This window comes from Psammomys obesus, unplaced genomic scaffold (genome assembly GCF_907164565.1).
Source record: "Psammomys obesus unplaced genomic scaffold, mPsaObe1.curated_primary_1811, whole genome shotgun sequence".
NCBI classification, from domain to species: domain Eukaryota; kingdom Metazoa; phylum Chordata; class Mammalia; order Rodentia; family Muridae; genus Psammomys; species Psammomys obesus.
In genome coordinates, this window is record NW_026585895.1 from 51098451 (window position 1) to 51117134 (window position 18684).

The 18684-nt window shown below is 47.9% G+C and overlaps 1 protein-coding gene across 1 annotated transcript in view; it reads right to left on the reverse strand.

Moving 5' to 3' along the window:
* Nucleotides 1-18684, reverse strand: part of Rapgef1 (Rap guanine nucleotide exchange factor 1) — a 114291-nt gene that overhangs the window by 30828 nt on the left and 64779 nt on the right. Inside the window, exons 6-11 of the mRNA XM_055600073.1 lie at nt 9312-9400; nt 8508-8660; nt 7801-7948; nt 7270-7453; nt 5353-5829; nt 667-869 (exon numbers count right to left, since the gene is read on the reverse strand). Of these exons, the coding sequence (XP_055456048.1) occupies nt 667-869; nt 5353-5829; nt 7270-7453; nt 7801-7948; nt 8508-8660; nt 9312-9400 (1254 nt within the window). The remainder of the gene's footprint in view (nt 1-666; nt 870-5352; nt 5830-7269; nt 7454-7800; nt 7949-8507; nt 8661-9311; nt 9401-18684) is intronic.

The following is an 18684-nucleotide window of genomic DNA, read 5'->3' on the forward strand; positions in this document are numbered from 1 at the left end:
GTGTGCACATCAGCAAGGAGAACAAGGTTGGAAGCACTGGCGTTCAGTGCTCTGCCGCCCCCTGGTGAGTGCGCAAGCCTGCGCAGGCTCCAACAGAGGTGTGCAAAGAAGGACTCGGCAGGGTTTGAAAGACAAAGCGGCTCTGTCTGGAGCCATCCTGCTTCAGTGGAACTTGTTCCCATGGGGCCATCAATGGCCAGGGATGGGATGGAAGCCACTTTATGGAAGCCCTTTCTGGAAGTCAAGTCCACAGATGGCTGCACACAGACAGCACTCTGTGCTTTGATTGAGTTCCTCCTGTCTATGAAGTCTATGTTAGAGCCAAAGAAGAAAGGGAAGACACAAGACACTGTTAGCAGAGCAATCAAACATTCTGAGCACAAGTCTGGCCCAGCTACACAGGCTGCTCTAGAGGAAGCCCTTTGTCTCAGGGTGGGAAGATGGCAGTGTGGGGGAGAGGCTGCTGGTGAGTATGTGGGAAGGAAGTAGCGGTACTAAGTGGGACACAGTGACTTGAACACACCTAAGTCCAGGATTCCGCTGTGGAAAAAAGGCAGGTTCAACCTGGCCCCAGGAAGACCACTCTCCACTTCATGGAGGCTTGCTAGGACCGGAAGCTCTGGTCATCTGCCCCAGTGCCAAGGACACAGATGGGGAACTGCTTACCAGCTGCCGCTGCTTGGGGGGCAAGGCGGGTGGGGGGGCCAGCTCCTGCGTGGAGTCGCTACCGCAGAAGGAGTCACTGAAGCCATAGACCTCCATGAGCATCTTGTTCTTCTGCTGGTAGATGTGCTCACTCTGCGGTGTCTGGTAGAACATGGATGGCTGCGGCTCGGAGTAGTCCTCCAGCAGTTGCATGTAGGCCAGCACTGTGGACAGAGGGGGCTGCTGTTCTCTCACCAGAAGGGAGCTCACAGAGCTGGCCCCACCAGCTCTCATGCTACAGGTGGAGATCAGGGCCACGCAGAGCAGGGATGCTATTACAAAGGTGGACACGTGCTATCTCCCAGCTGGTCTTGCTCAGAGCATGGCAGGCCCTGGGTGTGATGACTGTCAGTTAGGTTCTTCCATTGTAACACATTCCCACTCTGCTGGGGGTATCGACACTGGGGGAGGTTGTGAATTTGAGAAATTTCTGAACTTTCCATTCAATGTTGTTGTGAGCTTAAAACAGGTCTACAAACAAGGTTCTGTTAAAGAAAGCATAAGGCGTACTTTGCTCCCTTCGAAGGGAGCCCTTCTGTGTCGGGTTTCCAGGCTCAGCAATACCCGAGGCACTGCAGGACTGTTCAGCCTCAGCCTGTCCTCGGGTTTAGCCTCGGCTGTATTGTCTTGTGCCAGATGATGAGCACACACAGGGCTCCTGATTTTTTCAAGGTTTCCCCTTGACCTACTGTGCCTGGGGGCTCCCATCCACAGCCTTCTCACCTGGTTCCTATCAATTCTCCCTGCAGTGTGTTTCTAGCAGTCTGTGGCCTTTCCTCACTGTTTTGTGAGCATGCAGTACTGCACGTGCCTGCGACTACAGGACCAGCGAGGTGAATCCTTCGCCTTATGAGGCTCATACTCTCATTGGGTCAACAGAATATACCTGCATATGGTGTAGCACCCCCGCAAAGAAAGAGCAGTATGGCTGTCGGACACTCCTTTAGATTATGGAAGGGTGACATGAGAATGGGACAGGTTCCCCTACCCAAGTCCACAGAGGATACAAAAGGCCAAGACTGGGGAAAGTGGAAAGGGTGGGCAGAGCACAGCATGCAAAGGATGAGAGGAGGGAGGCTGGGCTGCTCCAGAGAGGCTGCCTGCAGCAGGCTTTATTCGGAGCATGGGATCCAACAATAGCAGGCTCCACTTGGGAGTATCTGGGCTTGACCCACAGTAATGTGAAATGACTCTAGGCCTGTTCAGTGATGGGCAGGAATATAAGGGAGTTGTAGTGGGAGGTAGTGATGCAGAACAGTGTATTTAAAAAGTAGATGGAGCCTTCCCGGTCAATGCTGAAGCTCTAGCAAGGCAGGAGTCATATCTGAGTCCATGAATATTTGTAGAATGGGTGAATGAAACACGTTTCCAGCAAGTACCTCTAGGGACTTGTTAGCTCACTGAGCTTCCTTTCTAGCTGAAGAGACACAGGCCAGACCAGGAAGAGGGACAAAGGATGTGGGAGAAAGTATTAATGCTAACTGATACATCTTCTCACTCCTGCTCCTACCATCCTTGCACATGGAGGCTAAGCTGATGTCTCTCCCAGCTAAGCTGCCTGTCATAGCCTGTCTGTCTGGCGGGCTGGTCTCTGCCTCAGCAGGGTGGCAGCCAACAACAGCAGGGATCTCATGTGCCTGGGGAGTTGAGAAGCCAGAGGATCAAAGCTCGGCTGTCACTTCTTATGATCTCACCCTCACAGGTACCTCTCCACACAGCAGGTGCAGGCTCACATGGTAAGTCAGTGTGTGCTTTGTCCCTGAGTTACCTGGGCCCTACTTCCACAGAAATAGAGGGTTCTGCGGAAAGGGCTGGAGCATTATGCCTAGGGGCTTGAATGTTGCCCTGACACCAGGGGAAGTGAAGGCTGGCCTTCCATCTGTGTTTTGAACCATCTCTACATACATGGAAGGGTATGAGAGAAGAACATCATTGGCCCTTTCATACCCAGTTAGGGCTGAGTATTAATTAATCCACCCACAGAGAGAGCAGAAATGACAGTTGTGAAGTAAAGGACCCTGAGCATAGGACCAAAGGATCTAAGTCAATGTATGACAGACACAGGGACAGCAGCCTTCAGCGTCTTCCAGGCAGATACTTTCTTCTTAGTCACACCCCAAGTGCCAGGAGCATATGCTCTGCAGTGTGAACATTTTTCTGATAACCAGGGTTGGGGGCCCACTTGCCAGAAGGCAGAGGAACGCTGCCTGAGGCAGGAGTGTACTTCTCCCTGGCACCAAATATAGGGCCTGGGGTACTAGCAAAGGTGTTCTCTTGGCAGGTCCTCCTGGTGTTTTTGCTGAAAGGCTGCCATGTTTATTTCACAGAATACAGAAGAGCTTGTTGGCTCTGCTGTGCACCGACAGAACATGGCTGGGCTCCCCATGGCTGAACATGGAAGCCCCACAGTGATGCTGCTGTATCCCTGCTTAGTCACAGCCCAGGGGCGACCCCAGCCCCACCACTGGTTTTTCAGAAGGGCCAGGCAACCCCCTCTACTCAATGTGCCATCAAGCTCATCTCCCCAGACCTTTAGGAACTCTTGCTGTTGAGGTCCTGGCAGAGACCTGCCGGCTACACAGAGAAGAACAGCAGTGCAGTTTACCCTCCCAGGACTAGGCTACAAGTCCCTTTCCATATTGGGCAGTGCCTCAGATGCCAGAGCAGCCAGCAAGGCAGGAAATGTTTGGCTGCAGGCACTTCTTCAGACCTGGGAACATCAGTACACCACAGAACTCAGGTACTCCCTTGTGCTACTCTTAACAATGAGAGCCAAGTCCATCATGATACCAAGGCACCCCTCTCAGTGAAGACATATTATGACATGAGAACTGCCCATGTATGAGTTTGCTTTAGAGGTGCCAAATAAAGGGGATGATGGTTATTCATTTTTTTTTCCTCCAAAGTAGTTCTGTTAGGCTTACCCCACACTCACAGGTGGGACTCTCCAATGGTCCCCTCAGGGAATGAAGGTCAGACTCTGGACCAGGACTGAGCTTAGGGTGCTTCAAGTTTGGGGCTCTTTCACTGAACACAGAAAAATAACCCCTGCATGGGGTGGTAGTGGGGGAGGAGACCTCTGCTGAAAACACAGCAGGTCTTTAGGACGGAGGGCAAAGCCCTTCCCTCTGGGCTTGGGTGTACTCAGGCCCAGCCAGGCTTGAACCCCATACTGCCTCTTGTTTTTTGCTCTGAAGCCAGTTTCTGCAGCCCCGAGACCTGGCCTGGAAAACTAACTACATAAGCATTTGCTCAGCAACAATGAACTAAGGAATATGCAGGACAGAGCTTCAGTCGCTATTCATCCCACAAGAAACCATTTCAGCCACTTGAGACTTGGACCTCTGCTCACACCTGTTCTAAGAGCCGCAAGCAGGAGGCTTCCTGGCTGGCAGCACCATCCATCTGGTACAGTTTAATATAGTCCTATTCCACACCCTAGTCCATGGGACTCCTTTGATGAGAAAGAGTGTGCTCCCAATGGAAACAGTGTTCTGGCAAGGTGGGTGGAAGGAGCGGACCAGAAAGATCTGTTCCCAACTGCTGTGTGTTCTCTCAGCAGAGCTTGGTCTGCAATAAGCCACTTCCAGAACACATGGAATGACATCATTAGTTTGCCAGACAGCCCTCTCTAGCTGGGGACCATCCTACAAAGGCCATCCCAAAGCTGTGAGACAGCTTGGGTGTGGGAAGTGTGGTTTCAAACTAGGCCCCTCTTGTCCTGGGATGGCTCTACTGGATTTAATGAGGCAGACCTTCCTTTGGGAGTGGGAAGCCCTCTATAAGGAGTTAAAAGTGCAATATCTAGTTTTAGGTGTTCTTGCTGGATTTGTACGAAGGTTAAGGGGACTGTTGGGCTGTGTAGCTGATGTGGCCACACACATCAAAATGGTGACATCTGTTCTGTAGGGGAAAATCTGAGAACAGTGCTGGTGAGGCGAGGGGGAGGGTGGGGCAGTGTGGCCTGCAAGTTTCTTATGTGGAGCAGTTGGGGAGGGAGGAGAAAAGATGGAATGTCCAGAATGTTACTTAGTAATGCTATGGCAAACTTACAGTTGGAAACTATGTAAAATACAAACACTCCACCTTCCAGATTCACCCAGCCTAATAAGATCTATCTATTAAAACATCTAGTCGAAGAGCTGGCCTCAGCCCTCCAGCCAGCAAGCTCTGATCTGGGTCATTGTGAACACCCTGTTCACCCGTAGGACATCCCTCTGAGGGCTTGACAGTTTTGGTTATACACACATGTCCATTTTATGTGACATCACAGCTGCTGTGTGCCAGGACACTCAGATCCCTTTGCAACTTTATCTTCAGGTGTGTGTGTCACTACACTCAGCTGCCTTTGTCACTGTGCTCAGGCCACAAGGGTCAATGGATTGCATCTGAAGAGAAGAGACACCTGGGAGCATCAGGCCTGTGATTTCAAAGACGGAAAAGGAGAGATGAGCCAATTAGACTTTCAAGGACAATCAATAATGATAGTCAGGCCCCTACACACAGTACCCACTTGTGTACCCATGAGCCTATCCTACATGAAAGAATAAGGCCACGGGCTTGGGTTTGGTCTCATGCTTGGGTTAAGCAGAACACAGAACTGTTAAGGGTTATATACTGTGCTTACAGAGAGCACGGAGAACTTACTGTGTTTGTTTTTCTTCTCTGGTAGAGGAGGTGGCTTCTCTGGGTCACCCACTGACTCAGGAGCATTGAAATCACCCACAAACTCAACAGGGGCTGAGGAAGCTCCCTGCTGAAAGGGGAGGATAGCAGCAAAGGGTGTGTAGGACATGGGCTGGACCGGGTTCTGCAGGTCATCTTCTGAGATGTTGTCATACTGTGAGGGGTGTCGCTCATAGGACACCCTGCAGCCAGAGCTGTCTGTGGTCTGGGAGGCTGCACTCCTGCGCTTCTTCTCAGGAAGGGCAGGTGGAGTGTCTGTTTGCTGCCCCTCCTGCTGGGGACAGTTGCCCTGAGGCAGCTGGAAAAGACGGCCAAGCAATGGCCCAGACTCCCCCAGGGACTCTGGCAGTGGGCTGAGGCTGCAGGCCGCCTGTGGTAGGGTCTGGTCTGCGTTGGAGAGGTCTTGTTGGAGGAATTCGTAGTCAGGGTCATAGTGATCTGAAAATCACACAGAAAACACCCATTAGCTGCAAGCCTCTGAAGCCATCCCCTGCCTGCTCTGCCCTGTCCCCTCAAAGAGGACATGGTGAATGTCTGATCTCCCCTGTGGCCTTCTATTTAATTGGATAGCCTTTATCTGTCATGGATGCAGATGTTAAAGAGGTGGTGAGATGGCTCTTTGCTATACTGGTCTCTGTGTCTTTGTACTTGGATATACACAGACACAGACACCCCCAGATATACACACAGAAGCGTGCACACACACAAACACAGAGACACACCCACCCACACAGACACACAATATAGCTCTTATTTTTATTTTTGTGCTTCTGGGGATGAAACCCAGAGCTTTGAGCATGTATTCTACCAACAAGCTATATCCCCAGCATTTTCCTACATTCTACAACTTGAGTACTTAAAAAAGATACATGACTACTGAAGAAAAATGACACATCATAAAAAATAAGAACTCAGAGCTGGCCATCAGAGTTTATATTTTGATGCATTTTCTTGAAAGTTCTTTAATTCTCCCTGTCCCCCCCCCCCTTTTTTTTGTTTGTCTTTAAGACACGGTCTCACTATGTAGCTCTGGCTGGCCTGAAACTCATAAAAATCCTTCAGCCTCTGCCTCTCAAGTGCAGGGCTTAAAAGCACGTGCACTCTCTTCCCATCCTTTTTCCCAGTACCTAAGAAAGCAGCATGTTCTTGGTCTCAGGCTATCCCATATGTCCTCTCATTCATCTGATTCCCACTACTGACTCCTACCAGTGTCTCTAGATTGTCACCAGCTAATTCTCTGCAGGCCAGCCTCCTCAGACAAAGGCCTTGCCAGCAATCTCTCCTTTGTGCTTAGGACACCTTCTCAGAAGGGAAAAGGATCTAGTTCCTAGAACACAAACAGGTTGATGCTGGCGTGCTCCTGCCAAATGGTCCTTCCAACTCTGGTCAGTGGTATCTTACAAGGGTAGGGAGGCTGCTTGATGCTTTCAAGCTCTGTTAACACCTTCAGGAGCAACCTCCCCTGTAGAGAGCCCTACTGCACATGGACTGAGTAGGCTGCCAGGCTACCTGTAAGGAGGCTGACTGCCTGAGCATCTGCTGCATGACTTCAAACTGTTATTTCATATTCACTTTCAGATCCTTCCAGAGCAGGGTTTCTCTGTGCAGCCTTGACTGTCCTGGACTCACTTTGTAGACCAGGCTGGCCTCGAACTAACAGAGATCCACCTGCCTCTGCCTCCCTGAGTGTTGGGATTAAAGGCATGCACCACTGTGCCTGGCTCATCATCTTCATTTTACAGATGAGGAAACTGAGGCTTGCATTTTAAAGGCTTTGACTAAGGTCATCTAGCTAATGCCTGGAAACCAGCTGATTCAAGGCCAGAATCAAGGATCCCAGGGAGCTTTGGAGGAAGGAGGAGGGCTGTGTTGGCTTACCTAGTGTTTCACAGCTTGTGTTCCTGGAGCACTGCCCGCTATCCCTGTCTAGGGAGGACAGCTGCTCGTCTGACCGGCTGAGCTTGCCGGTGCTGCTGCAGGGGGACAGGCGAGGAGACTCCCCGCCACAAGAGCGACTGCCTCCGGACAGGCGCCTCTGGGTGTAACAGTCAACATCAAAGTCCTTGGGAAGAATGGAAAGGAACTTCAGTAAGCCTTGCGAAAGGCAGCAGAGACCAGGGACAGGCAACTGAAATGCTCAGAAAACCCTGCCTAGCTCAGAAGCCACCTCCGATGTCACTGTAGAATCAAGATGACACAGGAAAGGAACTGGGAGGAGTGTGGGAGTGCCCTTGAGAGATGCCCATGTCATGGGGGGTGAGGAATGGCAGTTATAGATTGCCCTCCCACAAGCCTCTGATTGTATCTGATAGTGGGTCTAAAGACTAACAGGTGACTTTTAGCTTTAGGACTCAATGCCCAAACCCCAATTCCAGTCACCCTCCCCAAAAGAAAACAGAAGTGCATTACCTGCCTATTGATTCCAACAGGCAAACTGGAGCCGCTGGTGGCTCGACTCATAGGGGCTACCACAGCCACCCGGGTAGGGGATGGAGCTGACTGCCTTTTCTTGGGTGGCAATGCTGGTGGACTAGAAGACACAGAAAAGCCAGGCAAACTGTACATCACAAACAAGAGTGTTTTAGAATGGTTTTAGGGAACAGGACATGAATGAAACTCTTTTTTCCACATTTTAACGACCTCCTGTTCTCTTGCTAATCACTCTATCAATGCCAAAAGACTAGAACCAAAAAGACTCTTTTTCCTTCCATAGTAAAACATGCCCGTTTCACTGGATAGAGACCTTAGGCCGTCTGAGCACAGAGCCTGTGCAAGGGTCCAGGGCCCAAGATATTCTTTTTCTTTGTTTGTTTGTTTGTTTGTTTGTTTCTTTTTTTGAGACAGAGTTTCCCTGTGTGGTCTTGGCTGTCCTGCACTCACTTTGTAGACCAGGCTGGCCTCGAACTCACAGAGTGCTGGGATTACAGGCGTGCTCCAACAGGTCTGTCGAGACACTCTTAACAGTGCCAAGCCAGCAGAGCATTTAAGGGACCAACATTGTAGGTCTTACCTGAAGCATTATCCTTTTTGCTCATTCTACCATCTACTCCCCATATTAGGCCACAAACAGGGGAGGTACTAAGAAAAAAATTCCCTCAAGAAGAGTTTAGAACTACCTGTTATCAACCACCCGAATTCCAGGTAAAGGGGGTTTGGGGGGTGCGACTTCTTCACTAGTGGAGTCTGGGAGCAGTTCAGAGGATGGTGACACGCTTGTCGTCTTGTTCAGAATCTCCATCTCTCGATCTGTCAGAGGGAGCTCAGACTGGCTGGAGGAATGGAAAGAACTAGGGATCACACACAGAGTGCATAGAGCCATTGGGAATGAGGGGGAGGGCTACAGGAATGCTGGGGCTGAGAAGGAGCTAGCTCCATGCAAGTCCTGGCATTCCCACGGAGCTACCAGGCTGCTCTAAAATAATGTGTTGCATGTTTAACATGCCAGTAGTTGAAATTGATGCAAAAAAGTTAGGCTGTCCACAAAGCTCTCCCTCAGCTTACTGAGAGAACACTGCTGGCCTTGGAGTTTGTTCATGTATCAACATCCTACTGACTTGAGCTCCTATTAAAAAATCCAAGATCTCCCACAACCCCCCAGCTTGCCCTTGGGAGTTCATGGTGCAGTAAAGCTGTTTATGACAGGTGCCAGAGGGTTGAAAACAGGTGGCCATTTCTTTTTGTACATTCTTGCCCAGCTGAACTTGTGGAGTGTGAGCCAACACTTTGAAACTTATGTGGAATACACACGTTAAAGCACCAGGCACTCACCAGAACTCATCACTGGAAAGGGAACCAGGGCTGCCCACAACCTCTCCAATACTCTCACTGCCTGCCTGGCTCCCAACCTTTGTCAGGTGCGGGCTCAGTCCCAAAGTGTGTGCTTGGTCCCACTGGGACCTCAGGAATGTGCCCAGACTTACCCATCAGGCTTGCTGGCTGGGGAACTGGGCTTCACTGGGCTTGTTGGTGATGGCCGCCCCTGCTTCTCAATGGTTAGCCTTACTAGCTCCTATGCTCCACGGGAGAGAAAGGGAGAAACAGGGAGGAAGGGATTACACCTCTGCACAAAGAGGCGGGGCTTCAGCCCCACTCTTGTGTCCATCTATTTCCCACAAAGAGTAATCTACACAGTTCCTAACATTCCACTTTCCCTCTAAAAATAGAAAAGTTTCAACTGCATCATGCACTTCCTCTTGAAAGGGGAAATGGAAAGTCCAGGTCTCTAGATGAATAGACCATTGCACACTTACGTTCCTGTGCAGTCTGGGGAGGGGGCAGAAGATGTTTTTTGGTTGCCTAAAGCTGTCATGTTATATACAATGGTGCACTCAGCCATCTGGTTTCTGGCTTTTAGTGTTTTCCCAAAGTGCACTGCCTTAGTTGAGGCAGGAATTGGAGCCCCAGTGGACTGGCTGGGAACCTTATCAATGGGCAAGGTTCACTCGACTCAGCAGAGAGAGGAGTTGAAAGAAAATAAAAAATGGTACTTTGAAATAGCAGAAAGGAGAGCAGATCAGGGGTATAGTTTCTCAGCTGGGACACAGTTACCCAGGTCCATGACTTTTCCTTTTTTTAGACAGTGTCTCTCTTTGTAGAAGTACTGAGATTAAAGGTATGCACTGCCATGCCAAGCAACTCTAATGGTATTTACCAGGTGTGTGCTGTGCTCCACTCTGTGAAGAACGCTTCCCATAAGCTGTCCCAGCACTCTTCACTCTCTGCTCCAGATCACTGTGGTCTCCCAGGATGGGCACAAATGGGAGTGTGGTGTGCACACTCTCAGTGCCTTACGTTACTCTGGCTGTCCCATGGACTCCACAGAAATTAAAGTGGTATATATATATATATATATATATATATATATATATATATATATATATATTTGTGTCCACATTGCCTCTTTTGGTCACAGTTATGTTTGTGTGAGAGTGTGTGTGTGTGTGTGTGTGACATACCTATGGCTGTATGCTCACATGTGCAGTGGAGATCAGATGTTAGCTGAGGGTGTTTCTCAGCAGCCATCACCTTGTTTCTTGGACACAATCTAGCATCTAAAGATTACTGAGTAGGTGAGACTAGCTGGCCAGTGAGCGCTAGGGATCCCTCTGTCTCTTGACTCCCTGGTGCTGGAATTACAACTGTAGCCACCACACTTGGCCCTTTCTGTGCATGCTGGGGACTGAACTCTGAACATGACTGTGTGGGAAGTGCTTTACAGGATGAGCCATCAACCCAGCTTCATTTTTCAAAATCGTTGTGGAGACAGAATTCATGTATCATGAAATTCATCTACTCTAAGCATGTGAGCCCATGTGCAATCCTTAACACAATCAACCTCAGGGCAGAAATTTTGCACCTGCAGTCCCTCACTTTCCCACTACCCCTGATGACAGCTGCTCTGTTCTTGCTATCCTGTACCTGCCTCAGCCATCCACAAGCATCCACATTTTGGGGAGTCCAGGTTGGTTCTTTTTCACTGCTGAGCAGTGTATTTGTATACTGCTACACACACTCTCCTCACTGCTCTCTGCTGATGGCTTTGGCCTGTGGGCATGAGGGAAGAGCCCACATTACCTCTGAGGATGCAGAGGTGGGTAACCTAGCCATGTCTCCCTGTTCAGAGGCTAAGATCTAGCATCTCCCAAAGCAGATTCTTTCTTTCAACAACACAAGAACTAGGAAAAAAGCTGAACATACAAAAAGAAAATTTAAAGAGGAATTTCACAAATGGGAAGGATGTCACAAGATTGTCTCAAGTTTGATGGCAACAAAACAAAACTTTCAGACACAGGGTGGCGTGGGGCAGGATGGTGTCAGTGAGAATGGGGCATCCATCACTCTGGGTATTGTATGGGCAGCAGACAATGGTCCAATGGATGACCTACTGGCATGTATCAAAAGCCTCAAATATCTACTAGGAAAATTCTGTCTGACGAAAATGCCATGGATATATGCAAAAGCTCAGCTATGTAGGATGTCACCACAGTAAAAGGAGACTGTTCAATGGTCGACTGTTCAATGGTCCACAGTTAAAACACTCACTACAAGCACCAAGTATGCAGATATGATAGAGCCCCTCAAGGGGATACTCTATAGTCAATAAGAATAAAGCCACAGCAGGAACAAAGGTCACAGCATGGAAAGATGGTGGAATACTGGGTGCAAAGATCCCTATCTGCTTGGTTGGGGTGGGTACATTGTAAATTTTGGAAACAAGATCAAAAACCCTTCTTTTTTAAAATTTAAGTTATTTTTATTGTATCTTCTAAATTTTCTAAAATGAATATAAATTAATTCTGAGAAAACTCTCTCCCAAACCATGAGAGGTATGTCCATGGAACCAGATCCAGGCTCATCCCAATCTAGCCTAGGAAGGAGACTTTACTTGTTACCATAATTCAGAACTCAAAATGATAGAGGGATGAAAAGAGAAAACAGATAGAGGGAGGCTGTTTCCTTACCCACTGCCTGGAGGAACACGGGGGTATGGCAAAGGCAGCTCATAGCCTTGAAAGCCCCTTGGCTGGGATCAAAGCATCAGACCCAAGCCACTTGGAACCCTACATTTAGGTTCATATTCATGTAGCCTGGGCTGGTCTTGAACTCTCAATCCTGCCTCAGCCTCATGAGTGCTGGGAATGCAGACATGTGCCGTCATGATAAGCCAAACTCACTCTGGCAAGCAGGACAAAAGAAAGCAGAGAAATCTGCACATTTTTATCTGCTGACAGACAAATTGCAGTTCCTCCCCATGTGGGAGCAGGCAGGGTGAAATGACCTCCTGGAATGGCAGCTGTGGCCTCAACTAAGAGCAATGGATATCTAAAGGATCCTGGATGACAGGCATACACATGCAAGCGTGCCCAGAAATTCCAAAACCACATCATGACACAGTGGAGGCCGGGAAAGGAGCCGGCAGCTTTTCTTTCTCTTCCAACCTTCCTGCCCAAACAGAAGGGCTTTGGTCTTAACTTGCCTAAGTATCACACACAGAATGCTCTGGAAATCTCTTCCATCTAGGTATTTCCAATACTCAGGTCTCATTGAGTGCTTACCACCTGTGACTTGGCTAGGGCTCAACAACTTGTGAAAAGTCAAATCTCTGGAATGCAGAATTTCTCCAAGACAGAGAGGTCTTTTTAATTGTTAGAGTCCTGTGTTAAAAGACAAGCTAGAAAAGGTAGCTCTGGCAGGCTGGAGAGATGGCTCAACTGTTAAGAGTATTGTCTATTCTTCCAAAGTCCCTGAGTTCAATTCCTAGCAACCACATGGTGGCTCACAACCATCTATAATGAGATCTAGGTCCCTCTTCTGGTGTGAATGCATATATGCAGGCAGAACGCTGCATAAATAATAAATAAATAAATAAGTCTTAAAAAAAAAAAAAAAAGGCAGCTCTGGACTCTTCTATCAATATCTACATTCCTGTGACAGAAGCTACAGGACATGATCACAGGAGTGTCCAGCCCTCGGCTGACTTTGTGTTTTTGAGACAAGGTCTCTCTCTATGTACTCCTGGATGTCCTAGATCTTTCTATGTAGACCAGGCTGGCCTCAAACTCAAGAGTTTCTCCTGCCTTGCAACCTAAGTGCTGGGATTGAAGGAGTGTGTTACCGCAGCCAGCCTCTAGGGTGACTTATAATGGAGACAACAAGGGCCTTTCTCTGCCCACATCAAAGGTGGCAGTGAGAAGCCAACAGGCGGAGGAAGTGTTCCCAGATGCACACACAGCCAAGCAGCACAGAGCTTGACACACAAGGCACAGATGGAGATGGTAATCACTGCTTGACAAGCAATTGGCATTCCTCATACAGGCCTAAAAGGGAATTCAGGGGCCACACTGTAACAGGGATGGCTGGGAAGCAGTGCCATCTTAGAAAGCCACATAACTTTCTTTCTTTTTTTCTTTGCTCTGTTTTGCTTTGTTTTTAGAGACAGGGTTTCTCCTATCAGCCCTGGCTGTCCTGGAACTTACTCTGCAGACAGAGATCCGCCTGTCTCTGTCTCCCTATGCTCCTATGCTGGGATTACAGGTGTGCACCACAACAACCCTGCCTGAGCTGCATAATGTTTTAAAACTAGTAACACAAGGGCAGAGGACACCAGAAAGCATTTCTAATTTTGAAAGCTGTGCATATGAAGAAGGCAACAAGCTTTGCATAACAACTACAGGGGGAGTTTTCCCTTTCAGATTCATTCTGGCTATTGATGGAAAACTGGCAGGAGAAATCACCTTACATGTTGTAGTCTGAAAATTCTGGGGCACAGCAGTCACAACCAACAATTACTGCCATCATCAAGGGTGCATGCACCTTTCTAGGAAGCACAGTGCTATTTAGGAAGTGTCCTTTCCCACCAAGCTGAGAGGGCTCTGGCCTCCAGCTTTCCCAGGAATCCAAGGGGTGAAGGGACAATGAGGAGTACCACGAGGGTACCTCTACACTGCCAACTCTCAGGAGCAATAACTCTAAAATAAAATTTTAAACTTTTAAATGAACAAAATGATGGAGAGATGGCTCAGTGGTTGAGAGCATTGGCTGCTCTTGTAAAGGATGCAGGTTTAATTCCCAGCACCCACCTGCGGCACCTGAGGGGACATGGGTGGGACCTGATGCAACTCTGGCCAAGAAAATGTAAGAGAAATTCTGTGAGGCGCTCCAAGAAGCCTCCTTAAAAGGAAAAGGCTGCCTTTCTTGTCTGAAGGGCAGCCATGCTAGCTGGAGAGAAAGCAGTTACTCTGACTCACTTTAGAATCTGTGTGTGTCAATGCCAGCAGGAAAGCGAGTTAGGAGCACCCCTGACCACCCTGAGGAAATCTATATCTAAACTTTTATTATGAAATAGAACATTCTACTTTTGTGACAGGTGTGGAGGTTAGAGGTTAACTGTGCCCCACTTTACTTTTTGAGGTAGGGTCTCCTCTTGAACTGGGAACTTGCCTACAGGGCTAGACGATCTCATCAGCAAACAACCAGAGTCATCTGTCTCTGCCTCCCTTAGTGTTAGAAACATGGGTACTTAGATAAATATATTTATTTATCTATCTCTCATGAGTATTTGGGATAGCCACGGTATTACAAACTCAGGTCCACATGCCCATGTTGCAAACACTTTATGACTGTGACATCTCCTAACCCCTCCAAAAGCTGTGTGTCTAAAAATTTTTGCATTAATTGATAGGTTGATTGTGTTCGTGTGCATGCAAGTGCCACAGTTTTCATGTGGAGGTCAGAGGTCAGTCTGAGGGCGTTAGTCTTCTCTTTCCACAGTGTGAATTCTACATGCACACGTGCATAGTTTTCACGTGGAAGTCAGAGGACAGCTCAAGAGAGCCAAGTCTCTCTTTCCACCATGTGGGTTCTGAGGGTCAGATCAGGTCAGGTTTGGCGGCGAGCACTCTTAGTTGCTAAACTATGCAAAAGTTCTCTTTAAAACTTCTGCTTGTTTGAGTTTTCTGGCCTAGCTGCTATAGTTAAAAACATCACTGAGTCTGCTATGTAAGTCCAGTTCTGGGAGGTGACAGTCAAGTGATAAAACTGTGGGTCTCCACAAGATTTTCCCAAGGCTTTCAGTGGAAAGCCTTGAAGGGTTAAGAAAAGGTTGTAAGGTCCACTTGAGCTGGAGTTATGGGTGAGCCGCCTAATATGATGCTTACAAACAGAACTTGGGTCCTCCAGAAGAGCAGGGAGTACTCTTAGCCACTGAACCATCCCTCTAGCCCTTGTTATTATTTTAAATTATAAAATTTTAGTCTATAGTGGCTGGAGGTTGGGGACACAGGGACCTGCAGGGAGGTCCTGACGTCTTCAAGGGCAAAGGTGTCAGGTCTGAGATTGGAAGAGAAGTGGGCATTTAACTGGCCCAGTCCTGGAGATCTGAAACGTGTGAGCTTCCCTCTGGGAAGCCACAAATCCCATCCAAGACTAGTAAATGTAATTTATCCTGGTGGAAGTTTCCAGCGAACAGTGCTCACCCCTGACTGCTGGCCCAACACTGGCTAGGCATTTCACAAACAGTTTTCTCTCTCCTCACCCAATCAGGGTATTTAAAACCCAAAGGACTCCCAGAGGAGCCACTTGTCCAAAGTTACATAGTTAACAAGTGGCATTTAAGTAACGATTTGCATGGCAAATGACAGTATTCATGTCAGAACATAGCAAAATAATCTGCCTTTCAGACAAGTTTTCAATCTTCTCCCTGCACCCCCCCTCCCAAATTCCACTTAACAACTGAATGAGCTCCTTAGGGGTGGTGAGTCATTTCGTAGGAATGCAGCGTTTCTCCTCCAGTGGGATGAAGACAGCCAGCTAAAGCATTTGTGCCTGCTTACTCCTGGCCCTCCCAGTTGAGGGAGGCTTCCTCACACACCAGGACAGCGGGTGTCCTTGTGAGGACTGTGAATGAGAAGGCCCCTTTAGGTTGAATCTCCTTGAAGGGCAGTGAAGGGTGACTCAGTGTCTAGGCCCTGCAGGCCTCAGTGAGAGTAATGAGCTTGCCAACGATCACAGATTTGCCTGAACCTCGGCTGACCCACCAGGGAAGGTGCCTACTTTAGAGGGCTGTTACAGGTATAAAGTTGGACAGTGTAAAAAAGTAACTATGAATTGTTCAATGTTATTACTATAAGATACTAATCACAAATGCCCATGCTGCCCGACACCTTCTAGGAGCAGCTTCTGGTAGCACGTGCTGGCCGACCGGACTCTCTTTAGGGACGTTTCTCTGACCTCCTTGACACTGCATTAGCCTGAATACTGCTGTGTCATACGGTATCATTTATGTAACTGTAGACTTTTGTTTGTCAGTGAACTATAAGCTCCCCAAGGCCAGGGCCTCTGTCACTCATCACTGTGTGTGAAATCCTGTCACACCCCAACACACAGGAGGTTTGTTTAATAATAAACAAAAACAATCATAGAGCTCCTTACTTACTGGCTCTTTGTTCTGGCTAAAGTATCTGTATGAGTGTTTGTGTGCTTCTGCATGTATCTACACCTGTGTATGCATGCTCGCCTGCATGGTCATGTGTGTGAAGGAAATAGGACAACTTTTCAGAGTCTGTTCTCTCTTGTTATTTCAGTCCAAGCTGTGTATTCAGGTCTTGCTGGCTGAGAGCTTCTGGCAGATTCTTCTGGCTTTGTGTTCCACACTGCTTGCCTTCCCTTAACCCTGTTTTGGCTAAACTACTTTTAAAAAAAACTGTGAAAAAGTTACTTGCTCTCAGGCACTGGCAAGTTCAAGTTCCATAAGCTGTACATGTCCACTCCCATCCCCTAGGGTCACATTGAGAAATCAGCAATTTTTTTATTCAAACATTCCTTCTTCCAAGTAGTACAGCTGTGCTTTCATAACTCTATGCAGAGCCTCTACTCTGGAGTGTCCTGAAGCTCCTGGGGAAACCTGACCTCTGTTTCAGCTGTTTAGCTGCTATGACATTCCATCAAAATCAGTTTGATGGAAGAAAACCTAAACAGTGTCACCTGGAAAATAATTTTGATTTTCAGAGGTCAGGACAAGAAACAGCGGCAAGGGCGTGTGACCCAGAGCTCGGCCAGAAAGCAGGGGAGGATCATGCCTTATGCCACCCAATGACTGACTGAAAGAAACCTCAGTCAGAGCTGAGAAATACACTGACTGTTGCCCAGATTCTACAATGACTAGGGTCAACACCCACAAGCCTCTTCGGTTAAAACTGCTGATACGAAGTCTGGCGGCTCTGTGATAAGAGAGCATGGAGGCACTCAGAGGAGACGCTCAATGCCAGCTTGTTGCATCTCCTCCCCCAAAGTGAACCCAAAGTCCCCTGCTGACACAGCAGCCTCTAGAGGTGCTGGGGTTTTAGCTGCAGCCCATTGGAGAATAATTTCCCCATCAAGCACTGCCTCCTTGGCCTTCTCTCTGTAACTTAAACCCTTTGGGGTATTTGTTTTCTAAAGAACACCACGCTAAGAGGCATGTTTCAGGAACCTAATAGTCTGGCTGAGTTAGAGAAGCCTTCTGACTTAGGCTACATAATGTGGTTATAATTTTGGATGAGGGTCTATAAAAGGGACGCAGCTAGGTCGGGCGTAGTGGTACACACCTGTAATCGCAGCACCTGGGAGGCAGAGGCAAGAGGATCCCTGTGAGTTCAAGGCCAGCCTAGTCTACTAAGTGAGTCCAGGACAGCTAGGGCTATACAGAGAAACCCTGTCTTGGGGAAAAAAGAAAAGAAAAGAAAAAAAGGGACACAGCTTTTCTAAGCCACATCTATAAAGCACGAATTTAGCTCCACATAAATAATATAATGAACATCCATGTATGCCTATGGGCTTTGTGTATTCCAGGCATTGTTCTAAAGCATCCTGAATTGACTAATCTAATCCTTCAGTGCTATGATACAGGGCACTGCTGTTACACCTGCTTGTTGACAGAATAGCTTGTGCCTGTATGGAAACTTCAGCTGTCAATAATAAATCTGATGGCCTAAAACTTAGGCAGGAAATAGGAGGTGGGACATCTAGCAGGCAGAAGAGATTCTGGGCTAGAAGCAGGTGTGTGGGATTCAGCAGGCAAGATATGAGGAAGATGGGTGCATGGTGCCTGAGCTCAGGTAACCAACCAGGACGTGTTAGGATGTAGATTAGTATAATGATAATGGGCTACTTTAAGTTATGAACTAGCCAGAGAAGAGCCTAGCTATGTGGTCTATGTATTTGTATAATATTTAATGAATTTCATGAGTCATTATTTCAGGAGCTAAGGGATGGGAGAAATAATATTGTCCTACTACACTTGCTTATGGGTATTTTCAAGGGGACCATCAAGATGAACTAAGGCAGTAAACTGCCCAAGCTCACAGACTAGGGATTCAAAGCAGGCCATATCCTAGGCTGGCCTCTTTTCACTGCCTAATAAAGCCTCTTAAAACAGCTCCTCCTGCACAGCAAAGCCCTTGCCATCTTGTGTCCTCCACTCATCACCTACTAGGATTTATATTATTAGTTAGTTTGGCTTCTGGGCCCCAATTCTAGATGCTGTATAGTCTTTGCTTTGTATTCCAACTGTGCCTCTTAATCTCCTATGAGGCTATCTGCAATGGCTGGATAGTAATCATATTGATCATACCAGAGAGAGCAAGTAAATTCAGTTTCAACTATTCAGCCCTGCTTTTCTACCCGAATCCTAGATGTTCCTATGACATGAAGGTAATGGTTGATATACTGGAGGTTTTGCTACAGGCCAGTACAAACAATTTCCATTGCATCAAGCTACTGCACGTTCTCTGCCACACGTGGGCATATAGCCCAGAG